Source organism: Phacochoerus africanus, chromosome 1 (genome assembly GCF_016906955.1).
Source record: "Phacochoerus africanus isolate WHEZ1 chromosome 1, ROS_Pafr_v1, whole genome shotgun sequence".
NCBI lineage: Eukaryota > Metazoa > Chordata > Mammalia > Artiodactyla > Suidae > Phacochoerus > Phacochoerus africanus.
The window spans coordinates 280498996-280523345 of record NC_062544.1 but is presented as its reverse complement, the minus strand read 5'-3'; the positions used below and the strand labels follow the sequence as shown (position 1 = coordinate 280523345).

At 42.0% G+C, this 24350-nt stretch overlaps 1 protein-coding gene across 6 annotated transcripts in view; it reads left to right on the top strand.

Annotated features, from left to right (window-relative positions):
* HLCS (holocarboxylase synthetase) overlaps window positions 1–24350 on the top strand; it is a 200844-nt gene that overhangs the window by 58671 nt on the left and 117823 nt on the right. For all 6 annotated transcript variants that reach the window (XR_007137060.1, XR_007137061.1, XM_047796270.1 and 3 more), the window contains one exon: window positions 1524–1795. Coding sequence is in view for 4 of the 6 variants with exons in the window: in XM_047796270.1 (XP_047652226.1) it covers window positions 1524–1795 (272 nt within the window). In the remaining 2 variants the exon portion in view is untranslated. The remainder of the gene's footprint in view (window positions 1–1523; window positions 1796–24350) is intronic.

Below are 24350 nucleotides of genomic sequence, written 5' to 3'. Positions count from 1 at the left end.
TCATTCCTCCCTGTAGCCATTGAACGCTTCTTCATTTTCCCATCAGGAGAAACTCTTTGCCAGAGTTTTGTCCTGGGGGTCTGCAGTTTCTCACCCTCCACCATTCTGTTCAGCTTTGCCTCCATGAGATAGGCTGTGCCACGCTGAGTCCTGTGGTCACTTCTCAGTCCTCACTGCCCATCATCCTCTTCCTACCTTCCTGCTGCCTGCAGAATGGGATTCCCAGGGCACTCTTTCACCTAACACACACACACACACACACACACACACACACACACACGGAGATGCTTGGTCTGTAAAATGTCTCACCCTCTGGATTTCTTCTGGTCACCTCCTTCTAAAGCTGCTTGTCTTGTCCCTCTGTCCTCTGTATTTTTTGCAAAGTTGAAGTGAGTTTTAAAGTTTTGGTGATTGAATTTAGTTAAATGAAATTTCATCTTTGCAGCTGCTTCTCTCAGGCACATGGATCAAAGTGCCTGGCATTTGCATGAAGGTAGCCCAGGAGCCCAGATAAGCATTTACTATAACTGATAGGTTTTGGAGTTCCTATTGTGGCGCAGTGGGAACAAATCCGACTAGGGACCATGAGGTTACAGGTTCAATCCCTGGCCTCACTCAGTGGGTTAAGGATCCGGCCTTGCTGTGAGCTGTGGTGTAGGTTGTAGACATGGCTTGGATCTGGTGTTGCTGTGGCTGTGGCGTAGGCCGGCGGCTGTAGCTCCGATTAGGTCCCTAGCCTGGGAACCTCCGTATGCTGCGAGTACGGCCCTAAAAAGCAAAAAATAAATAAATACATAAATAAATAAAATAACTGGCAGATTTTAATATGTTTTGTGCTGGCCTCTTGGGATAACGACTCCCCCTGTCAGGGTCTTGCAGGGTCGGAGAGGAATTTGCAGCCTCTTGGGAGATAGGATAGAGAGCTCTGTAGTGAGTTAGGTGTTATCTCCTGTAGTTCTGCCTCCACCCCCCGCTTCCTCCCCCCACCTGCATTTGGGGCAAAGAGAAAGCATCTTTGGGTACCCTCTTATTTTCCCTGTTGGTGACCCATTCATGGCAGATGGTGGTCAACCTGTCTGTGGGAGGAGGTGGAGGTCCTGCAGAGGCTGAGAGCAGATGCTTTGTCTTCTGTGACTTTTCACCTGCCTAGGTTTTTATTCCCCCAGATGAGACAATGAATTTCCTTGAGGGTTGGGAGTATACAGTCATACATTTCCTGTAAAATGCACAGAGGACTAGAGGATCACGAGGGAACTCTGGAACCTGAGAGGACTTTTGGGAATTAAGGATATAGTGTAGGCTGGAAGTGTGCTTCCTTCCTTGGGTCTTGGTTTACTTAAGCACTTAGTGTTCTTATTGTCTATTGTATAATAGTTTAAGTGTTCAGAATGTGTTAATATGGTATTTACTGGTCATGAGTTAGGAAGTACTTATCTTACCAAACTGGCGTTTTAAGGACAAGCTATCATCATCTTAACATAATGCCAAATTGCGACCTTTCCATTTCTTTGTTTACGACACAGGAAATCCGGGGTCCTCTTATGCAGTGGCTGGGGAAACACGTGGATCCTGAAGGAGTTATAACATCTAGCAAGCTCTCCCTTAAATTCGTTTCATCCTACACATCTGAGGTGGACATCACCCCGTCTGCCATACCTGTGGTGACTGACACGGCGGCCTTCTCCTCAGAAAATTTTAACTTTGAGATCTACCGACAAAATTTGCAGACCAAGAAACTTGGAAAAATAATTCTGTTTGCCGAAGTGACATCCACCACAATGAGTCTTCTGGACGGGTAAGTTCTGGCCCAGCAGGCTTCTGTAGCTGCTTGGAGGAATCCAAGTTAGGTTGACCGTTCCCTTGAACCAGTGCTGGGTGCGAAGAATAGAGAGAGAGAATAATAGCTCTTAATAAAGCTTTAGCAAGATGGGAGAGTTTAAATGTAGGAAGAGAGGAGTTCAGCAGTGTTCCTAGAGTGCTGAATTGTGGGTTCGATCCCTGGCCCAGCACAGTGGGTTAAAGATTTAGTGTTGCCGCAGCTGTGACGTAGATCGAAGCTATGGCTCAGATCTGATCCCTGGCCTGGGAACTCCATATGCCATGGGGTGGCCAAGAAAGAAAAAAGTAGGAAGAGAAATTAAAGTTCTCTGGTCAAAGATTTGTGTTTTAAAGATCAGGGGATTCTTGTGCCTTGTAATTCTTTTCCTTCCTATTCCCCCACCCCCCAGCCTCAGCCATGGCAAATGGGAATTCCTGGGGCTGGGGGGTAAATCTGAGCCTCAGCTGTGACCTATTCCTCAGCTGTGGCAATGCTGGATCCTTTGACCCACTGTGCTGGGCCGGGGATTGAACCCACACCTCCGCAGTGACTGTAGCTGCTGAAAGTGGATTCTTAACCCACTGCACCACAGCGGGAACGCCGCAACTCTCTTCCTCTAATCAGGCTTTTCAGACTATCTAGAATAAAGAACATTATGAAAAAACATGTTTAACAGGTGGCGCTATTGTTCCTCTTCCTGTTTTACGTTTGTGTTGTTATAACTGGTGTTAAGATGTTATAACCAGTCTAAGATGTTTTGCAGAGGCATTTAGGGTAGCAGACTTGAACAACCCGTAATCTGTGTTAAATTAAAATAAATTTAGAGCTTTTTACTTTTGAACCAGTTTTGGTATGTTCCTATCCGATGCATTTTTAAAGCACTCTGTAATGGCATTTGAATGTTCGAAATTTACTCTTATTCCAAGTTTTCCTTTTTATTCCTTCTCTTTCATGGACTTTGATTAAAGGTTAAATAATGGAAAGCAGAGGAAAGGAATTTTTAAACTCCAAATTAGTATTAATTAATATGTTTATGTTGAGATAGTTTAAAATGTGAGGTATAGAGGGAGTGAATAAGAAAAGCATCTTCCCTCAACATGGGGCTAAATTTAAGGAATGTAAGTCTCCAAAAAAAAAAAAACCAAAAAAAACCCCAGACATCCCTGGATTCACAGTTTCTAGGCACTTTTCACCCATGGGGCTGCACAGTTAGAGAGGTACCTAATTCAGCATATGGAACACATGGAAATTTTTTGGCCTTTCTTCTTAATAATAATTTCTGGAATTTGCTAGTATGTTGATATCAAGTGATGAGATCATTTTAGGATTGTATGACTCATATTCAGAGTCATGGAATGGAAGTTTTAGTGTATGTATAGGAAGTAGAGGGAATGAGCAGAGCGAGGGGCAGAGTAGGAAGGGGATCATGAGCGCCACGGTATGAACAGTTCCTATTTCCTGAGTTGTTTTGTGTTGTCATAGGCATTTTTTTTTGTTTTTAAGTGTTCCCCTGCCTCCTGCCTCCACTTCCCTCCCCCTGCCAATCTCTCCCATCCCTGTAGAGAAGGACAAAGCCTGAATGGAGCAATTATTACCTGCTTGTACTAACTCTGTGATAAACTTTTGTTATTCCGGTGAACGTTATGTTATGTTGAAAGGGTGACCCATTGTAATCCTATTTTCGAGATGAAAAAAGCAGGCACAACATTTCACAAAAGATTTGGGGAGGTGGAATTCAGAGAGAAAAACATTGGTACTTCCAGACCACTTTTGTTCTTTTTGTGGAGAACAGTGATACTATATTGTGTTGGGGCAGCCTTGACACAGCGGAGTTTGGGCAGTGGGCACTGTGTCACCAGGAGGGCTGGGTGTGCCCTGCCTGCTAGGGCAGAGAGACCGAGGTGCCAGAGTAATCAGAGTGGTGGGTTTCTTTATACCCTGGTGAACCTGTGTTTTAGGATGGAAAACACATGCTGTGTAGATACATGGCTTTATTACCCTTAAGTATCAGTTCAGCTCATTTTTGATATTGAACTTTTTTTTGTCTTTTTTTTTTTTTTACCTTTTCTAGGGCCGCTCCTGCAGCATATGGAGTTCCCAGGCTAGGGGTCTAATTGGAGCTGTAGTCACCGGTCTATACCAGAGCCACAGCAATGCAGGATCCAAGCTGCATCTGCAACCTATACCACAGCTCATGGCAACGCTGGATCCTTAACCCACTGAACGAGGCCAGGGATTGAATGGTTCCTAGTTGATTCGTTAACCACTGCACCATGATGGGAACTCTGATATTGAACTTTTTTAAAAAAATAAAATTCCAGGGAGTTCCCCTTGTGGTACAGTGGACAAGCACCTGATAGCATCCACGAGGATTCGGGTTCTCCATGAGGACGAGGGTTCCAGCCCTGGCCTTGCTTAGTGGGTTGGGGATCTGGCCGTGAGCTGTGGTGTAGGTCACAGATGTGGCTCAGATCCCATGTTGTTGTAGCCATGGCTGTGGTGTAGGCTGGCAGCTGCACTTCCAATTTGACCCCTAGCCTGGGAACTTCTACATGCCTTGGGTCTAGCCCTAAAACAAGCCCCCTCCCCACCCCCCACACACAAAAAATCCATCTTAAGCAGCTTGGGTCTGTAAAAGTGCTTAGCTGAGCATAGTGGAGTCAGAACCTTCCATACGTTTTTATTTTTACAAAAGGGAAAAACATTACAGCTTTTCCCAGAGCATTTAGGAGTCTTCGTTTCTTTTCTTGTCTTTTCTCTGCAGAGGGTAGAATGGCTTTGATGGTTAATGATTAGCCTCTCTGGTTGGCACAGAGCACACACTGAATATGCGATTGTTGCTCACGGTGACTCACTATAGATACCCTCTTCCACTGTGCTGGGTTCCTTCCTGACACTGAGAGAGAAAGTTCTTACCAAAGCCTGCTGAGTCGGTGAGCCTGGTGAGACATTCCTGAGGGGCTGTAGTCTTCTTTAGGAGAAGGAACTCAAAGAGGTCACCTGGGTGTCAAAAACACCCAAAATTGTCCAGAAGGGGCCCCTGAGATAGATAAATGAAACCCATGGCTTATTACTTTCTAAGAGGAAGACCAAAAACATCTCTCCAGCTCTTATTATGATTTGCTTTTACATGAGTTATCTTTACAGGAGCATAGTCTATTGTGGTGGTAATAGCAAACATTGATAATTGCTAATATGTGTTAAAAGCTTTTATCTTCCAGACACTGCTTTCATGTACTTTGTATGCATTGGCTAATTTCATGTACTTTACATGTATTGACTAATTTCATAGATCACACCAGGATGTAGAGTACTAGGTAATAGAATTTACTCTTTGTGGAATTGTGCTTATTTCTGGCAAACACTGACATTGTGAGTTTGCAGAGCTTTTTCCTGTAACGGTACAATTTCTAACAGACACATGGTCTACCCTCCAAGCTCCGAAAGCCAGGCCTTGATGGAGTGCTTTGCTGCTGCATGACAGTGTCCAATTAGAGGTGGAACTGGGAGACCCATGTCCTTGCCAACTGCCCCTGCCCAGGTTCCCCTGCATTTTTAGGCCTGTTCCTTGTGGGGCGCCCAAGATCTAAGTCCTGGCACAACCCATTCACTGCCAGTTTCCAGGTCAGTTGGGATTAGGTTCAGCTGTGTGAGACAGTGATTTCTCCCCGCCCTGCCATATGAAAATGGCTTAAATAGGGTTGAAGTTTATTTCCTGTAAATGAGATGGACGGAGGTAGACAGCCTAGGGCCAGCCTGTGGCTCACAATGTCAAGGGCCCAATTGCGTTGTTCTGACACCTCAGCACAGTGGTCCAAGAGGTGACTCAGGTATTTATGTTCCCGCTCATTTATTTATTTACTTAGGCCACGCCCGTGGCACATGTGGAAGTTCCCTGGGCCAGAGATGGAACCTGCTCTACAGCAGTGACCCTTAACCCACTGTGCCACAAGGGACCTGCATATTTCCTCTCATTGTAACCGGGAAGGGGTCAGCCAGGGTGTGCTCCCCTTCTTTACGGACTCTTTCAGAAGTTGCTCTTAACATTCTTGTTTCAATCCCAGGGCTAGAACGTAGTCCTGTGGTATTCTCCCTGCACGGAAGGCTAGGAAATGCGCGGTCTCTATGCTGGGCTCCCATGAATCAGGGTTCTGTTCGCAAGGAGGAGGGTGGGGATTAGCGGACAGTTGGAAGTCTTTGTCACAGGTATCTCCTTTCTGCTCGCCGCTCTAATAAAAAAGTAACTGGAAGCCTTTCAGTAGGGTATTATGGTCACCGGAATGCTTGCAAGATTTCAAATCCTAGGAGGAAATCATTATTTGACAGGCAACGCTAGTTTTGTTTCATTGCTTTCTCAGTGTCATTAGAGGTATTTTTCCTGTGTTATTGTAAATCTGAGAGGATTTGGAAATTTTTCTTTTGACAAATTATTGGAGGGTATCATGTTTTCTTCTTTGACCACAAACCCAGCTTAAATTACTATGGTACTGAGGTAGACATTGAAAACTTTCATTTGATCTCAAGATAGGGGAGCAGGCTAGTCTTGAAGTCACAAACCACCACCACCTTTATCACCTGCCTCACCTGTGAATTTATAAAACCGAGTTTGTGGTTCCATAGAGGAGAAAGAGCTCTAGGTAGGAGGAGTGGCAGAGGGAAATATGGGAGTTTCTTGCTGATAACGTCATGGTATTTGAGGGTTCGGTGGACTCCCCCTCCCAAAATAAAAAGCAAAAACCATCTGAGTGAGTCATGCTTCCCTGATGATCTGACCTGGCTGTGCCACCTGACCAAGCCTGGGTGGAAGCGGTGCTTTCGCCCCCTGATTCCCACTCCAGTCATTTTTTTCTGACATGTGTGTCTGACTGAGAAATGCATTTTCTACTCTCTTGTCAGGGTAACACCTTTTGGTTGAATTGCTGATTTGGGTTCACTTAGTCTTTCTTTTTTTCCCTGTGCTATTTCCTGATAGGTTTCCCTGTGACCAGTTAGCTCAGCTGCTTGGATAGAGTCCCAGGGCTATGGGTTTAGTACTGTGTTGATGGTGGTGGGGTCTAGACAAGGGCTGTGGATGGGCCACCTCTCATCTGTCATCACTGCCCGACGAGCACCTCCAAGTGCTCGCTGTGCCCCGGTTTGGTCAGGAGCGATGCGTATTTATTTCGTTGACTGTCCTGATCAGTGATGACTGACCCTAAGCTTTGGGGTAGGCAGGACGGGGAAAGCTACACCCCAAAGCACAGAGTTTGGGGTAACTGAGTCCTTGTGATTACTTTGGAATCATCTTTTATTGGACTGATAGTATCTTTTCCATGACTTGTACCAAACCTCCGTCAGATATTGAAACTACTTATGTGCAAAGCCACAGTGTGTGCTGAGCCAGATGAACACAAACTTGCTGATACTGATTTCCTTTGCACACCTGTGTATCCTGAGGAAACTGGCCATGGCTGGACTATTGTTTTATTTGTAAAGAATAATTTAGATTTCCTTATTAAATAAGTTTATTTTCTTATCATTGTTTAAGTCCCTTGATTTTTTTTTTTCAGGCTTAAGTTTGCCTTCATCATACATGGAACAAGCATTATGTATGCCAGGCACTGTGCTGGGCACTAGAGAGAGACTGATGGGAGGACACTGTCCTTGCCTCACAGTGCATTGGAAGAAGCAGATCCCAGTGCACCTTCAGTTCATACAGACGCTTCTTGGTCTGAGAGAAGTGGGTGTCGCAGGTACCATGATGCTGGGAGAAACGTAGAGCAAGCCATGAGGCTTTTGGACCAGTTAAGGCTCATAGTCTGGTAGCGAAGTGGCTGGAAATGCAGATTTTATCACCAGCTGTCTAGCTGTCTCTGTGGCCTCCTCACCTGTGAGATCTGGGCACTGGATGCTCCCCAGTCACCTTCAGCTCTGCTCCTTTGATCCTCGCCGGCCTTTCTAGCTCTAGTAACCTCCCGTGCCTTTGGGCTGGAATGGTTTTGTGAATTAGCTTCATGTTAGTTGAGGAAACCATATTGACTGGGAGACAGTTGACGTTCAACAAGCAAAAGGAAAGAAAAGGTAAAATCCCATGAAGTCATGAAAAAAATATTTGGGGGAAATTGCACAGGGGAGGATAGCCCGCCTCAGTTAAGCAAGGGGATAGTATTTGTGTTTCCTAATTTGAGGCCAATCCCAGCTTTTCACCTCTATGCGTACGTGTCTAGTCAGTCCCACCCATCTCGTTCCCCCCTCTTCCCTTCTGATTCTGCTCCCCTAACTCGGCTCTGTGCACACCCTCCTCCCCTGAAGTTGAGGCCTGAGAGGACAGAAATTGGGCTGGAACTAATTTAATGGCTGAGTGACCTCACAGTAGAGAAACAGCCGGATCCTAATAGGGGTCTTTGTCTGCATTTCCACCCTGGCTGGTAGCATGCCAGTCAAGAGTCAAGCTAGAGACACAGGTGGAAGCCATTAGACCTGTCATAAAGTTTGAAAAATTGATTCTGGAGGCAAAGTGAATAGATTGAACTTGACAGTGTTGTCCTAAAGATTCTAAGGGAAAATTCTGTAGTTTAATTTGAAATCCCTTGATTATTCATTAGCTTTCCAGATGGCTTTTGTTGATGTTTTACATATTAATGCCTGTATTGTGTTATTGGTGTACTCTTAATGTGCACGTAGGTAATGAGCAAAGAGTAAATACATCGGTAAGTGTCCCAAATTAATGGGATGTTAGTCTAATTGTGAAATAAAAGGTTTTGAAGAAGTTGATTGCTTTGGAATAATTAGCGTGAGCTTTTTTATGGGCCAGTTTGGTCCTTGTGAAGTGAAAATTATTGGAGAATTTTAAAGAAATCATCATTTTAATGTTTACTTCTAAATTAAAGTTTAGATTATAACTCCAGCCTTTGACTCTAGTGGTCATGACTGAAGAGTTAGTCTGGCAAGTTCTCCATCAAATGCCTTTCTTTTTTTTAAAGTCTCAATTCAACACCTGAGGAAGTTAACCTTTCACATGCCAGGCTCCTGGAATTGAAGTATAAAACGGCCTATTATTTTGCAGAAATGTCCCCACATTGATTTGTGTTCTGGGATGTTTATTTTTACATTTCGTGTCTGATTTTTTTTAAGGTAGGGTAAACAAACTTCGGATGTTTGCTGTTTTGTGATGGTTACAGTGGGTTCTGTTTAGACAGCATTTTCGTTAGACTTGGATCTTATTTTCTGTCGCTTGATGTTGAATGTTTAACATCCCTGAAGGTCCCAAGTTTTACTCTCCAGAAGAGTGAGACCGAGGGATGCCCTGCGACTGTTGGGACACTTCAGGGCACGTAGGACGTTGTGGTGCTTCTGCTGCGCTTACTCTGGGGTCCTCTTCCAGACTCACAGCACGGGCTTGAGGTTCTCAATGATGGGTCTTAATTTTTTGAGGGTAAGCCAGACTTTTAGGAAGAAAACTAGGTACCGTGGCAGGGTATCCATAGTGGGAGGTGTTTGCAGAAACTGCGCAGCTCCCCATGTCTCCTCATTTTCCATGACCGAGGGTTGGTTTGACCTAGGGGCTGAGACCTTAGAAAGGAGTGTTGCTGCCCTGGGTTGGGATCCACCTTTTACTGCATGGATAAACTTGGGCAAACCAGTAACCTTCCAAGCCTCCACTTCCTTATCTGTATGAAGTAGCTGGTAAGAGTCTCAGCTTTTTTCTTTTTAAGTTCAATCACTGAGCTAATTTCTCTTTAGCAGCAGCTGTGTGTGGGACTTTGCACTAAGCCCTGGGACTCAGTGGGGACACAGCAGATGTGGGGCCTCCTCCAAGGCCTGCGCACCACTCTAGGGCAGGGTGAGAATGTACTGAAATATGTTTGCCTATTTCATGGCTCATATTTATTGAACTCCTATTATTATTCAAAATTTAGATGTGATTTTTTTTTCTTCTTCTTCTTGACCTTAACAATGCATTCTGTGAGTGCTGTGAGTGTCCGTGAATCAAATCATTGTCAACTTGTCCCAAGATTGTGCTGTATGTTTTCTTGGGGTGGAGTTTATGCTGATGATTCTGACATTCTTTCTCATCACACTAGAAGCACAGTTGTTCATCACTGGGACTCTTTTGCCAAAAATGTGTTGTTCGAGTTTACCTTTAATAAGACTTTCTCTTTAATTAAATCATTTTGTCATTTTCCTAGGTAACAAGAGTCAAGAGTCAATTCTTTTTTTTTTTTTTTTTTTTCCTCTTTAGGGCCACACCATCGTCATATGGAAGTTCCCGGCTTAGGAGTGAATCAGCCTAAGCCACAGCTGCGACCTACACCACAGCTCACAGCAGCGCCGGATCCTCAACCCACTGAGCGAGGCCAGGGATTAAACTCACACCCTCATGGATACTAGTCGTGCTGTCACCGCTGAGCCACAACGGGAACTTCTGAGTCCATTCAAAAGAGCCCCATCTTCACTGTTTGAACATGTTTGTCAGTCCTGAGGGTAGCCTCATGCGTTACCCACATCTTCCTCGAGAACCCCCAGGGGTGACTCCCCAAGGACTAATATTTTGTGTCAGTCGAAATGCATGGCTTCGATACTCTTTCATTCTCTTGAATTTCCTTAAACATCTCAGATATTTATTCCTCTGCAGAATTGCTTGATTTTATACCATATTTGATATATAGAGTATAACTGTCTCTGTTATATTTAAGCAAGTAATAAGAGACTACAAAAGGTAATGCAAGAGAAAGCAAGGTTTGGTGCTAGAAGAGGCACTCAGTAAAGATGGTGACAGAAGTTTTTTTTTTCCCCGTTCAAATTTAGAAAGTCAGTAGTGGTAACTGTAGTTTGGAAAGGAATTGAGTCTTTTTTTTTTTTTTTTTTTCTAATGGTTTCAACCACAGCATATGGAAGTTCCTGGGCTAGGGTTTGAATCGGAGCTGCAGCTGCTGGCCTAAGCCACAGCCGAGCAACAACGGTGGATCCTTAACCTACTGAGTGAGGCCAGGGATTGAACCTGCATCGTTATGGGCACTTTGTCAGGTTCTTAACCTGCCGAGCCATAATGGGAAGTCCAGGAATTGAGTCTTTTGATGGGTGGAATGTTTTCTGCTATAGCTGTGGAGTGCAAAGGGGTTACTTCTCAGCAGCTGAGCCATTGAAATGACCTCGGGGCACCTAGAGTAAGCTTATTAGCTGTCTGGCTTACACTGGGTGGGCAGCAGCACAGGCCTTGGAGCTTCACTGGCTGCTAACTCACCTGGGGAGAATTTTACCACTTCTCGTGTTAAGATGGGTAAACTGTAGGAACGCCCATTCAGGAATGCCACTCATGTTGCCAGAGTCAAAGGGAATAGTGAAGTGTGAGGCCTGTCAAACAGCCCCCGACATGGAGCAGGTGGTCAGCAAATGCTGGTCCTCTTTAGGTTTTTTTGTTTTTTTTTTTGTCTTTTTGCTATTTCTTTGGACCACTCCCGCGGCATATGGAGGTTCCCAGGCTAGGGGTCGGATCGGAGCTGTAGCCACCAGCCTACGCCAGAGTCACAGCAACGCTGGATCCGAGCCGCGTCTGCAACCTACACCACAGCTCACGGCAACGCCGGATCGTTAACCCACTGAGCAAGGCCAGGGACAGAACTCTCGACCTCATGGTTCCCAGTCGGATTCGTCTACCACTGCGCCACGACAGGAACTCCCTGGTCCTCTTTAGGTTTAAGCGCCTCTAAGACGGACGCTTTTCCCTTACGGGGGCTGCTGATGGCCATTTACTTGGAAATAGCAAAAATGAAGGGTGAGAATAGGTTCCAAGGTTCTATTGTCGAAAGATATGTACAGTAAGAAACCAGCATTTAAAAAACTTGGTAATGAGACAATGTAGCTAGACCTTGAGAGCATTATGCTAGGTGAGGTCAGTCAGACAGAGGAAGGCAAGTACTGTATGATACCAGTTATATGTGGGCTCTGAAAAAGCCAAAACCAAAGAGTAAGGTGGTAGTTACCAGGAGCTGGGGGGTAGGGGGAGAACAGATGTTGTTTAAGGATACAGACTTTCAACGGGCAGTAGGTAAGTGGTAGAGTGGATGTCGACAGTATTTATTATAATCATCAAACTTGCAAGAGACCAGAACCTAATTATTCCAACCACTCTAAAGAAATGATAATTATATAACAATAGAGATGCTCATTATTGCTAGAATGGCAGTGATATTATAATTTATAAATGTGTCAAATTAACATGCACACCTTAATTTTACACAATGTTGTATCTCAACTACATACCAATTAAAAACCGAACACTTCTCGAAACACACAAAAAACCCAGAACTTGGTTTATGAATTAACATTAATGTATATGTGGAAAACTTTAAAAATATTTTTAGAATTTAGTGATCGGGATAATTCAAGTATGACTGCCTACCTGTATATATGTGGTAAGAAGATAGAGGCTGAGCTCTTGAGTTAAAAAATGTATTTGAGGAGTTCCCCTCGTGGCTCAGTGGTTAACAAATCTGACTAAGAACCATGAGGTTGTGGGTTCGATCCCTGACCTTGCTCAGTGGGTTAAGAATCTGGTGTGAGCTGTGGTGTAGGTCGCAGACTTGGCTTGGATCCCGAGTTGCTGTGGCTGTAGTGTAGGCTGGTGGCTACAGTCCCAGTTAGACCCCAAGCCTGGGAACCTTCACATGCCATCGTGTGGCCCAAAAGGACAAAAAAAAATGTTTTTGGCAAAAATCTGTAGAGACATTTAATAATCAAGCAGATTTTTTTCTTCACCCTTATTCAACATCCTTCTCCTCTATTATTTCTCCCCTGACTTTGCTTTGTGATTTATTTAGAAAAACTTCTGTTTTCTTTTAGAAGAAAACTCCTACCTGTTTTGGAGGTGAGAGTTGGTTTGCTTTCATCTGCCCCTTTATGATCTCTTGCACACCTGCCATTTGGCCAAACACACTGGGAGCTCTGAGGTACCCTTGTTTCTGCTTTTTTGTTTTGGATAGAAGTATGTTCTGCATGAAGGGTATTCCATCACATCGAGATCCGAATCACTGCATTTTTTCTGCATTGCATAAGGAGTCATTCATCATTTTCATTTTTGGTTTGGCTCTCCCACGAGAGTATTCAAATTAGTTGAAGTCATTGCTTGGCAGGGAAGTATTTCCTTGAGATGTGGGAAGGATAGAGGAGACAAGAGAAGGGGAAGGAATTACGGTGTGGTCTGCAGCCACCTCTTTCTCCAGAGGTCACCTGGATGCTAATGTGGTTTTCACGGTTTAAAACTGGATTACATGAGTATATAGAATTTGCTTAAAAATAAAACTACCTGGTGGAGTGGCTGTGTCAACAACTCTGAAAAATTAGGCTGTAACTTTATCAGTGTCATTTTGACAAACCAACTGTGCGATGTTGGGTAAAGCACCCAACCTCTCTGAGCCTGTCTATTCATCTTTAAAATGAGAGGGTTGTATGTATCCACGACAGTTTTTTTATTGTTGTTGTTGGCTTTTTAGGGCTGCACCCACGGCATATGGAGGTTCCCAGGCTAGGGGTTGAATCATGAGCTGTAGCCACCAGCCTACGCCACAGCCACAGCAACGCAGGATCCGAGCCATGTCTGCAACCTACACCACAGCTCACAGCAAAGCCGGATCCTTAACCCACTGAGTGAGGCCAGGGATTGAACCTGTAACCTCATGGTTCCTAGTCGGATTCGTTTCCTCTGAGCCACGATGAGAACTCCCAACAATTTTCTTTTTTAAATAAGCAATACAGTCCCTTTCAAGTGCAATATCCTTCTGCACAAATTGGGCTGGGGAAGCCTTCTGGTTCCTTCTGGGGAGCCCATGTTGCTCAGAGCATGGGTGTCGAGATCACTGGCCAGGGTCCTTCCAACTTGGACAGGCCCAGCTGACTGGGGATGGTTGTATCTTAATGGCAGGCTGACTGGTTGGCTGGACCTTTTCATACACTGCCTGTTCCAAGAGGATATAAGGCATTGGGAATTAAGTTTCTCTGTTATAAGTTCTTTGTACCTCCTGTAGGTATACTGTGGAGTCAGAATGGATTATACCACGTTTCTTTGGTTGTTAGCATCATGTCAAAGCTGTATGTGTGTTACTCATAAACTGTCAGGATCGTGAATCTCAGGTGTGGAGCTTGTCTTACAAGAAGTTGGTTTTGTTTTTTAATTAATTAATTAATGTATTTATTTTTAATTGTTACTTCCCCAATACAAATTTTTTTTCTACTGTACAGCATGGTGACCCAGTTACACAGACATGTACACATTCTATTTTCTCACATTATCATGCTCCATTGTAAGTGACTAGACATAGTTCCTGGGGCTACACAGCAGGATCTCATCGCTAATCCATTCCAAAGGCAATGTCTGCATCTATTAACCCCAAGCTCCCCATCCACCCCACTTCCCCCACCCCTCTTGGCAACCACAAGTCTGTTCTCTTAAGCCCATGATTTTCTTTTCTGTGGAAAGGTTCATTTGTGCCATATATTAGATTCCAGATATAAGTGATATTATATGGTGTTTGTCTTTCTGACTTACTTCACTCAGTATGAGAGTCTCTAGTTCCATCCATGTTGCTGCAAATGGCATTATTTCGTTCTTTTTTATGGCTGAGTAGTATTCCATTGTGTATATATACCACATCTTTCTATGTTTTTTGTTTAATTTAATTTAAATGCCTCCCATAGCTCTTGGTTTAGTTTTTGTTCCTTTCTGTTCCCTAACCTTGCCTTCTCATCTCTTCTTTTTGAGGCAGAGTGTAAGTGCCTCTGAAGTGTTAAAGGTCCTGAAGTTCAATAATACTTTAATTTTTAAAAAATTTAAAAAATATGATCCACTTTACATGAATAAACATCTTTAGTTAGAAGCTTTAATTCCTTTTCTCCTCTTAACAAGAATTTCAGGGAGTTCCTGTTGTGGCTCAACGGTAACAACCTACTATCTAAGAGGATTCGGGTTTGATCCCTGGCCCCGCTCAGTGGTTTAAGGATCTGGGGTTGGCATGAGCTGTGGTGTAGGCTGGCAGCTACAATTCCAATTTGACCCCTAGCCTGGGAACTTCCATGTGCAGAGCATATGCCCCCCTCAAAAAAGTGTTAGAAGGTCCTTAGATATCTTCTGGGAGCACTTCCTCCGGGATAAAGGAGGTAGAACATGCTTGTAAGGTTACAGGCAGTTTCACTTTTTTTTACTGTGGCATGTGGAAAACTGCCATGAAACAGACCAAAATTTTCCAGCATGATGTCATAATTGGATACATTGAGGATTTGACATTTAGTCCCAAATCAGAGCAAGAGTGCATCACAAAACTCTTAGATCTGGAGGGGGGTGCCTGGAAGACCAGTTGCCCTCAACTGCCCCAACACCCTCTGCACTGTGCCTGAGTACCCCGAGAGTGAACAGATTCCTGCCATCTATCCAGTTAACGGATGTGTATTGGGCTCTTATAACTTGAGGTGGCTCATTCCAGTTTTAAAATAGTGCTCTCTCCCAGGATGGGTCCTTTGGAACCCACCCGATTCCACAAAGGAAATCCTGCCATCAATCCAAATAGGGAAACTACATTTCTCCCAAATGATAGTTAGATTTGTTAATTATTAAGATAGTTTATAGCAGAGTTATTATGGCCTTCTTTACCCTCACGTCATCTTTTCTCTAAGCATCTTCAGTTACAAACTTTTCTTTTTATCTCCATGTTGGAGATCAAAATTTTAGTTCTGAAGGACCAGAAACCTTGATAGAAGCCAGCCATGGTACATAAAACCACTCAGATTTATTTTTCTCAAAATATTTTTCTACTGTAAAAAGCGTCCGTATTCATTACAGAAAGCCTGGAAATACAGTAATTTGTAATAAAGAGATGAAAATCATCTGTAATGTCACCACCTATAACAGGTCGTATTAATTTTTTGCTATATTCATGCTAGTCTTTTATCCTTCCACACACACATATAAAATTGTGATTATATTGTATATGAGATAGGCACTTCCTATGCAATCAAATGGTCCGAAACAAGAAAAACATGTCTTTCATTGGGTGCATATAGCTTGACTGTAATTTATTTAAGCAATCTGCTACAAATGCATTCTTGTTATTTCCAGTGTTTTCCTACTATAAATAATAAGTATACTTTTTGAGCTAGCAGTTCCATATGAATCTTTCTTGATCTCATCATAAATATTTCTTTTCTAAAAGATAATTGGAAAATTATAAAATAAAAGCAGACATTGATAGAAGTTGAAAAGAATGAGGCTAGTAACATTTCTCATTTATATTTCTTCACCATTATATGATTTTATATTATTTCATCATTTATCCACAGAGATATTATACTTTATTTTTTATTTTTTATTTTTTTTTGTCTTTTTGCCATTTCTTGGGCCACTCCCTCGGCATATGGAGGTTCCCAGGCTGCTAGGGGTCAAATCAGAGCTATAGCCGCCGGCCTACACCAGAGCCACAGCAACGCGGGATCTGAGCTGCGTCTGTAACCTACACCACAGCTCATGGCAATGCTGGATCCTTAACCCGCTGAGCAAGGCCAGGGATCGAACCTGCAACCTCATGGTTCCTAGTCGTTAACCACTGAGCCACGATGGGAACTTCATCAGAGATATTATACTTTAACAATAATAATAATAATAGCTAACATTAATTTGGCATTTACTACATGGCAGCTACTGTGTTTCCTATTCAGTCTTTAGCAAAACCCTATGAGATACATGCTATCATAGTTTCCATTTTAAGAGTTATTGCTTAGGGAATTTAAATGTCTTGGCCAGAGCCACATTAAGAATTCAGTGGTAGAAGCAGCATTTAAAAGATTTGTCTCGAGAGCCTTAATGCTTAGTCCCCAGTACAGTATTATCTTCAGCAGATGCTTTGCTGAAATCCTAATATACTATATCCACCATACTTCTAACATCTACTGATGTACTAATTGCGTTACAAAAGGAAATCAGGCTGGGAGACATGTATAATTTTTAGTGAGTTTCCCAAAAAATTGTTTCTTGTGAAATGGGATGCGTGGTGGAAAGGGCTGTAACAGGAGCCCTAAGGTAAAGGCCCAGTCCTTGGGCTCACTAGGGGGACAGTTACTTGTTTGTTCTTCCGTACGATTATCTGCGAAATGTGGACACTGATACTTATATTAATGGACTGTGATCTGGATTAAATCAGATGGTATATATGAAAGTGCCAGTATAATTCCTGTACTATGCTGGTGTCAATAGTGGTGATAGGTGCTCAACGGTAGTAATTTCCTTATTTCCTTGAATTTCAACAGAGAAAGATCATCTTGTGTTAGCACAATTTCCTCTCAATTAGACTGGCATGTCTCTTAGCTTCTGTTGAGTTCACAGTAACTCTTCAAAGATCAGCCATAATGAACTTTATGGTACCTTCCTCAGGGTCTCTGAACTTGAAAATAGAACAGTAATAATAATCCACTTTGAAGAAGAGAGAAAAAGATTGAGGAAAAATAAGCTGAGCTTCAGGAAGCTGTGGGATGAGATTGGAATGTCTAATATAGGTGTAACTGGATTCCCAGAAGGAGAAAAAAGACAGACTGGGGCAGAAAAAAAATCTGAGGATCATAATGGCCAAATGGTCCCCCAGTTTGGTAAAAGACATAAATGGACAGATTCAAGAAGTTTAGCAAACCTTGAGTAGGATAAATATGATGAAAATAGACCCAGACACATTGTAGACAAACCACTAAAGGCTAAAGAAAAAGGGACTATACCTAGCCTGGGAACTTTCGCATGTCACAAGTGTGGCCAATGTGGGGGATATATATGTATATATAAAACTAGGCAAGGCCACAATTCCCAAACATGGCATGGTAGTTTGCTTTCTAAAAACAAATACATGAAACAAAAATTGACCGAATTAAAGAGAAAAATAGACAAATCCACAATCATAGTTGAAGATCTTAACATGACTCTTTTTACAGATGATGGAACAACTAAGCAAAAATCATGAAAGACAAAGAGGATCTGAATAATACTCTTAACCACGTTCGTCTTAATTGATGTTTATGGAACACGACACCCAAGCTGAATGCATGTTCTTTCCAAGTACATTTAGTTACACTTAGTCATTTACCCAGGACAAATGATGAAAATATGTGTCTACACAAAGACTTGCACATCATCATTCATAGCAGCTTTATTTGTAATAGCCAAAATCTGGAAACAACCCAAAAGCCCATCAACAGATGAATGGATAGGATACACTGTAGCATATTCATACAGTTGAACACCACTCAGCAAGAAAAAAGAATGCACTTCTGATACATGCGCCAGCTTGCATGAATTTCAAAAACCTTATACATGGTGAAGGAAGCCTTTCACAAGATAGTACCTGCTGTATGTCTCTTTTTTATGAAGTTCTAGATTAGATAAATCTAATCTATGGTGGGAGGAAATCAGAGAAGGGTGGTTGTTTCTGGGGGGATGGGGTTAGACATCAGCTGGAAAGAGCTGTGAGGAGTCTCCTTGAGTGACAGTAATGTTTCTTATTTTATTAAAACAGGTAAAACAGGTGTATAAACCCCAGCAGATCTTATAAATATCACTGTAGGCAAATTTTATATAAAAGCTAAACTATTGAGCTCTAGTTAAATGCTAGCCTAAGTATCAAGGAGGGAGTATCTACAGTTTATGTTGAAATACATGGAACAATTAGTGTGGGTGGATAGATGTGTTGATAAATATATACTAAAGCAAGTATAATAGAATTTAATAATAGAATCTAGCTGGTACGAATTTGAGTGTTGACTCTAAATTTTCACCCTTGCTGTAATGTATTAATACTTTTATAATAAGTAGATTACTGTGGAAAATTTTTAAAAATATCCATGAGCATAACTTAAAATTTACGAAAAACTTTTTTTGTGTAACTTCTTGGTGTAACCCCTTGAATATCAAGGTCCCCTTATAAAATATGTGTTATTTCCCACGTTCATACATTTTTCTCTCGTCTTCTTTCTTTTGTTTAAATGTGCACACTTTTCTCTCCTTCTCTGAACAAAATAGCTTAAAATATATGAAAAGTATGCAGTTAAAATTGAAGTGTTGCTTTTTGCGACTAGCTGGATTGTTTACTCCTTAGGTATTGGGTATTCTCAGTACTAAAATTTAAAACAAAAATCACCGTCTGTATTCTCATTTTCTGAAACCCCAGTGGTCTAGTTTCTTTCTACTTATGTCTCTAGTGAAAATATTTTAAAAATCTAAATTTGTCTGCACATAAAGTTTTCATTTCTCACACCTCATGTCATCCAGCCTGCTGTCATGGCCTTTACAAGTGTGTGCGAAATAGGAGGCTCCCTGCTGGGCACGCTGCGAGTCTCAGGGTTGCCGTAAAGTGTTTGACCTCATGTTAAAGGGGGAAGATATAATTAGCAATGTTCTCATTATTTAAAATATTCTCATTAATGTATATTCTGATGTAATTTTACTCCATAATCGCTCAAAAGAGCCTCTCCAAGGCTCGAGCCAGAGGTGAGGTGAGAGGGGTACGTGCCAATTTCTCTTCCCCTTAGGATGCTATTTTCCAGACCTTTCTGCCCAGGTCCTTTCAGATAGTCATAGTGGACCTATGAGGAGTTAGCTTCCTTCTCTTGTGTTTGGATTTTTATTCTTCTTTATCTCTAGCTCACAGTTTAAAAAAAATTTTTTTTATCATAGTTGATTTACTCTAGCTCATAATTTTCTTGAACATTCTTCTTGTTAACCAGTCCTTAAGATAATTTCCCTTATGTGATGTTTTGTCCTGAAGCCCCTCTTTAAGACTCTCTGCTTATTTCTAGGGATACTTTCAACTATGATTCCTTAGCAATGACCTCTGGTGTGGGAACTGAGGTAAAAATCCTCCTATCTCCAAATTTGCCAGTAACTGATGGAGTGGTAACATAGGTAGTAATCCAGCTTCTTCCTATTTATTGATAATCTAGTTTTTGATGGGTAGATGTTTCAAGAAATGGGAAGTAAAAGTGTGCTCTTAATAAGTGAAAATCATTGCTCATAATAACTAATACAAATATTGAGTTAATAGCTCCTAACCATGAGAGAGTTAAGGTTCAAATAAGAACCTTCTGCCTGTTCTCCTTTACTCCTCGCCACGCCTCTCTGCGGTATTAAGAAGCCTGAAATCTGAGGAGACTCGACAATCCAGACGCCAGCTCCTTGGAGGGGCCGCCGAATTTGAGTGCCGGCCGGTGGTGGCCACAGGCTGTTCTCCTGCTGCTGTAACGGAGGCAAAAACAAAAGCCTCCAGATCTTGCCACTGACAGTCCTTCAGCATCAATTTCTGGCATCTCTTAAGTGAAAAGCACATATACTTTGGTGTAGAATTAATTTTAAAATCAGGGCAAACAACTTTTACTCTTCAGAGTCTGTACAACTTGTGTGTCATGGATAAGATTCACAGGTTTTATTTTAAAGGTGGTTCTCTGCTATTCTTACCCCTGTTCCCCTCCTAAAAAATTCTAAAAACAACGATCTAGGATTTCCCAAGAAGTTAAGTTCCCTTATTTTTTGTTCATAAAATGATCCTAGCTGCGAAGACCTTTCTCCTTAAAAAAAAAAAAAAAAAAAAGGCATTGGATTTGATCCCTGAGGTGGTTCTGAGAGCTGTGATTTTTAACTCAGCTGATATAAACACAAGATTAAAGATGTCAGCAAGTTTAAAGTGAAGGACTTACAAAATAAGGATGTGGTGTATATCAGAGAGCAATGGTCTAGTGAGGTGGGTATTTTCATAGAACTATGTGAGTCTGGTAAAGATGAGAATTATTGAAGGCAGAAATTTTTTTTCTCTGAGTTTTATGAAACTTCTTAAGCATGTCTTGTGTTCTACTACTGCTTTTTTAAAAGCAAAGGACATTTTGAAAACATAAAATCAGCATAGGTAACACTAAGGAAAGAAATGGGATTTGAAAATGAAAATTTCTTTTCTGACACATCACGAGATGGCTGACAGAAATGCATGTAAAACTCAGTTTCTTGTTCTTAATAGATTGACTTAGGTCATTAAAAAAAAAAGTGGTAATTTTCCCTTTAGTGCATTCCAGCCGAGGCTTCTATCTGAGGTAGAGCTCAGGGAGAACCTGTGTCTCAGTGTGTCATGGGAAGAAACTACAGCTCAGATAGAGGAAGGATGCTCTAACCTCAGATAACCTCAGACAGAGGAAGGATGCTTCAGGAGGCAGAAGCAGGCACCGTGCTCCTTCCTTCATCTGCTGGCCATGCCTGGTACTCTCCTGGCAGGGGATGGGCTGTGCTTTGGATCCTGAAGCCGGCGTGCACTACCAAGGTGCACGTGTTGGCTTGCGAGAGGGATACCGTGTACAGGCCACACTCCTTCAAGACAAAGTTCTCTGCTTCATCAGCCAGTTGTTTGGTACTTCTCTGAAGGCGGCAGGCAACCAATGTTTTCTTGAAGCTTTTTTCCCATTACAATTTGATTTTCGGCCATCATTTTCTTTGCGGAAGGACCTATTTTCTGGAATTGAATTAGAATCAAATTATAAGCTCAATGCAAAATTTAGAGGAAAAATGGAATCAGTACTTAAAGCCATGAAATCTTATACAGATCTTCCTTGACCTATGATGGGGTTACATCCTGATAAACCCTGTAAGTTGAAAATACCGTAAATCAAAAATGCATTTAATATGCTATGTTAAACACCATAGCTTAGCCTAGCCTACCTTCAGTGTGCTCAGAACACTTACTAACAGTTGGGCAAAATCATCTGAGACAAAGACTATTTTATAGTAAAGTGTTGAATATCTCCTGTAATTTATTGAATACTGTACTGAAAACAAAAGACAGAACAGTTGTCTGGATATAGAATGGTTCTAAGAGTCTTGATCGTTTACTGTCATGATCGTGTGGGTGACTGGGAGCTGGGATTCACTGCTGCTTCCCGGTATCACAAGAGTGTTGTACTACATGTTGCTGGCCAGGGAAAGGGTAAAAATTCAAAATTTGAAGTTTCTAGTGCGTGCATATTGCTTTTGCACCTTCATAAAGTCAAAAAATTGTAAGGTGAACCATTCTAGTCGGGGACCATCTGTAGATTGTTATCAGCTTTCAGTTATACGAGTAACACAGGAACATATTTTCCTATGAAAAATTAAAAGTAATGTTGACATCCACCCAATCCTGTTTGTCTCCTTTACCCACCCTCCCATCCCTCATTCCCACTTCTGTAATCACTGTTAAGAGATCTTTTTCAAGGACTTTTAGTGTAATATTATTTGAAGATATCTTAACTGTAGCTCTCTGTCTACACTGGGATAAAAGACTGAGTTGCTCAATAGCAAGAGACCCAACAGTAATTTGGCTTTAAAAGAAAAGCCTTCAGTTATGCGTCATGTGATAGTCCAGGGTAAGTCATCCAGGTCTGTGGGCTGCTGTGTTCCATGCAGTTATCCCAGGTCCCCTGGCTTGGCATGTTTCACATGTGTCTTCCTAGGTCCGTCTGGTCATTGCTCTTCTGAATGCAGGAAGGACAAAAGGGTGGAAAGAATGGGCCGGAGATTTTCTTCTGAATGAGTGAGGTCGCCGTGCCACACACTCACCTTCCGTTGTCAAGAGCCTGGTCCCAACCATCTGTCCTGAGAGGAGGAGAGCGAGGAGATTCACGGCATAGCCAGGAAGAAGGGGAGAACAGATCTGGGTGCATTCTGTCTTTGCTACTACGTTGTTCTATCATTCAGCTGTTCATCTTAGACTTCCTATTAAGGCATGTCCATCTGGCCTATCCCTTTTAACCGCTGCATAATATTCCACAGCACGAGCATACCACTCTGTTGTTGTTTTTATAACCCTGTGTGTGTCTTTTGTGTGTAAGAGAGAGCATGAAAGAGAGTAGAAAAGAAAGAGCATGATAAAAGATAGAGAATAAGACAGAAATAGAGTGGTCAGTTCATCCATGTTGCTGTAAATGGCATTTCCATTGTATATATACACACACCGCATCTTCTCTATCCACTCCTCTGTTGATGGACATTTAGGTTGCTTCCACGTCTTGACTATTGTAAATAGTGCCTCGGTGAACATTTGTGATGCATGCATTTTTTCTGTTTTTAGGCAAGAAATAGATTTATTAAGATAGACACTTGTGAGAGATGCAAGCTGGCAGGCAAGGAGGCTCTGCCATGTATCTTTTTGATTTATGGTTTTCTCCAGATGTATGCCCAGGAGTGTAATTGCTGGATCATATGGTAGTTTTAAGTTTAGTTTTTTTAAGAAAGCTCCTTACTCTTCTCCATAGTGGTAATTTACATTTCCACCAACAGTGCGGAGGGGTTCCCTTTTCTCTGCACTCTTACCAGCATTTATTGTTTGTAGACTTTTTGATGCTGGCTATTCTGACCCGTGTGAGGTGATACCTCGTTGTAGTTTTATCACTATTTCTCTAATAGTGATATCGAGCATCTTTGCATATGCTTCTTGGCCACCTGTCTACCTTGGAGAAATGTCTATCTAGATATTCTGCCATTTTATTTTATTTTATTTTATTTTTGCTTTTTAGGCCCACCCCTGTGGCATATGGAAATTCACAGGCTAGGGGTCAAATTGGAGCTGTAGTTGCCAGCCTACACCACAGCCACAGCAACGCAAGATCCAAGCTGCATCTGCGACCTATACCAATGCTCACAGCAATGCCAGAGCCTTAACTCACTGAGTAAGACCAGGGATCGAACCCAGCTCCTCATGGATACTAGTTGGGTTCATTACTGCTGAGCCACAACAGGAACTCCTGCCCATTTTTTTTTTTTCCTTTTTATATATAAACCTCTTGTTGCCAACTCTTTTCTCCCATTCTGTGGGTTGTCTTTTTGTTTATGGTTTGCTTTGCTGTGCAAAACTCTGTTTAGCAATTTCCTTCTTAACAGAGAGCTAGCTGGTCTCCACCGTTTGCTCCTGGAGTCAGTTTTGCAGGGCACATGTGCCACACTGCTCGCTATGGACATCTGCAGCCTTCCTCTTCTGTGGGAACTGGGTCATCACAGATGTGTCTTTAGTTTGGACAGCCTTTGTTAAACTGGATATTTCAGTTGGAGCTGGAGAGAACCAGTTTTTCTACAATGGCCTGTGGGCTGATTCTTGGATTTTAATTTACCGTAAGGGAGGGTAACCTTCCCCTCCCTGCCCCTGCAAAAAAAACAAAAATGAAATACTAATATGAAAATTCTTTGCAGAAATATTTATTATTGAGTAGATTCATTAGAGCAGAACACTGAAAAAAAAAAAACCAAAAAAAACTAGTTCTTGGCTCTGTTTTATAGCCAGCATCTAATACTACTTTATTTCTACTTAGTTACCCAATTTAGTAACAATTTAAAAATCTGTGGTTGAAGATGATGGTTAAAGATGAAACCAAATTATTTAAAGGAAATGAAAGTTACCTTTTGGTTTAGAACCAGCTGCCTTGGAGCAAGATTGCTTTTGATGAATTTATGATCCAAGGAATGTGATCCCTGTGTTTCCGCTGTGGATTTGCTCAAATCATGAAAATAGTCATCTAAATT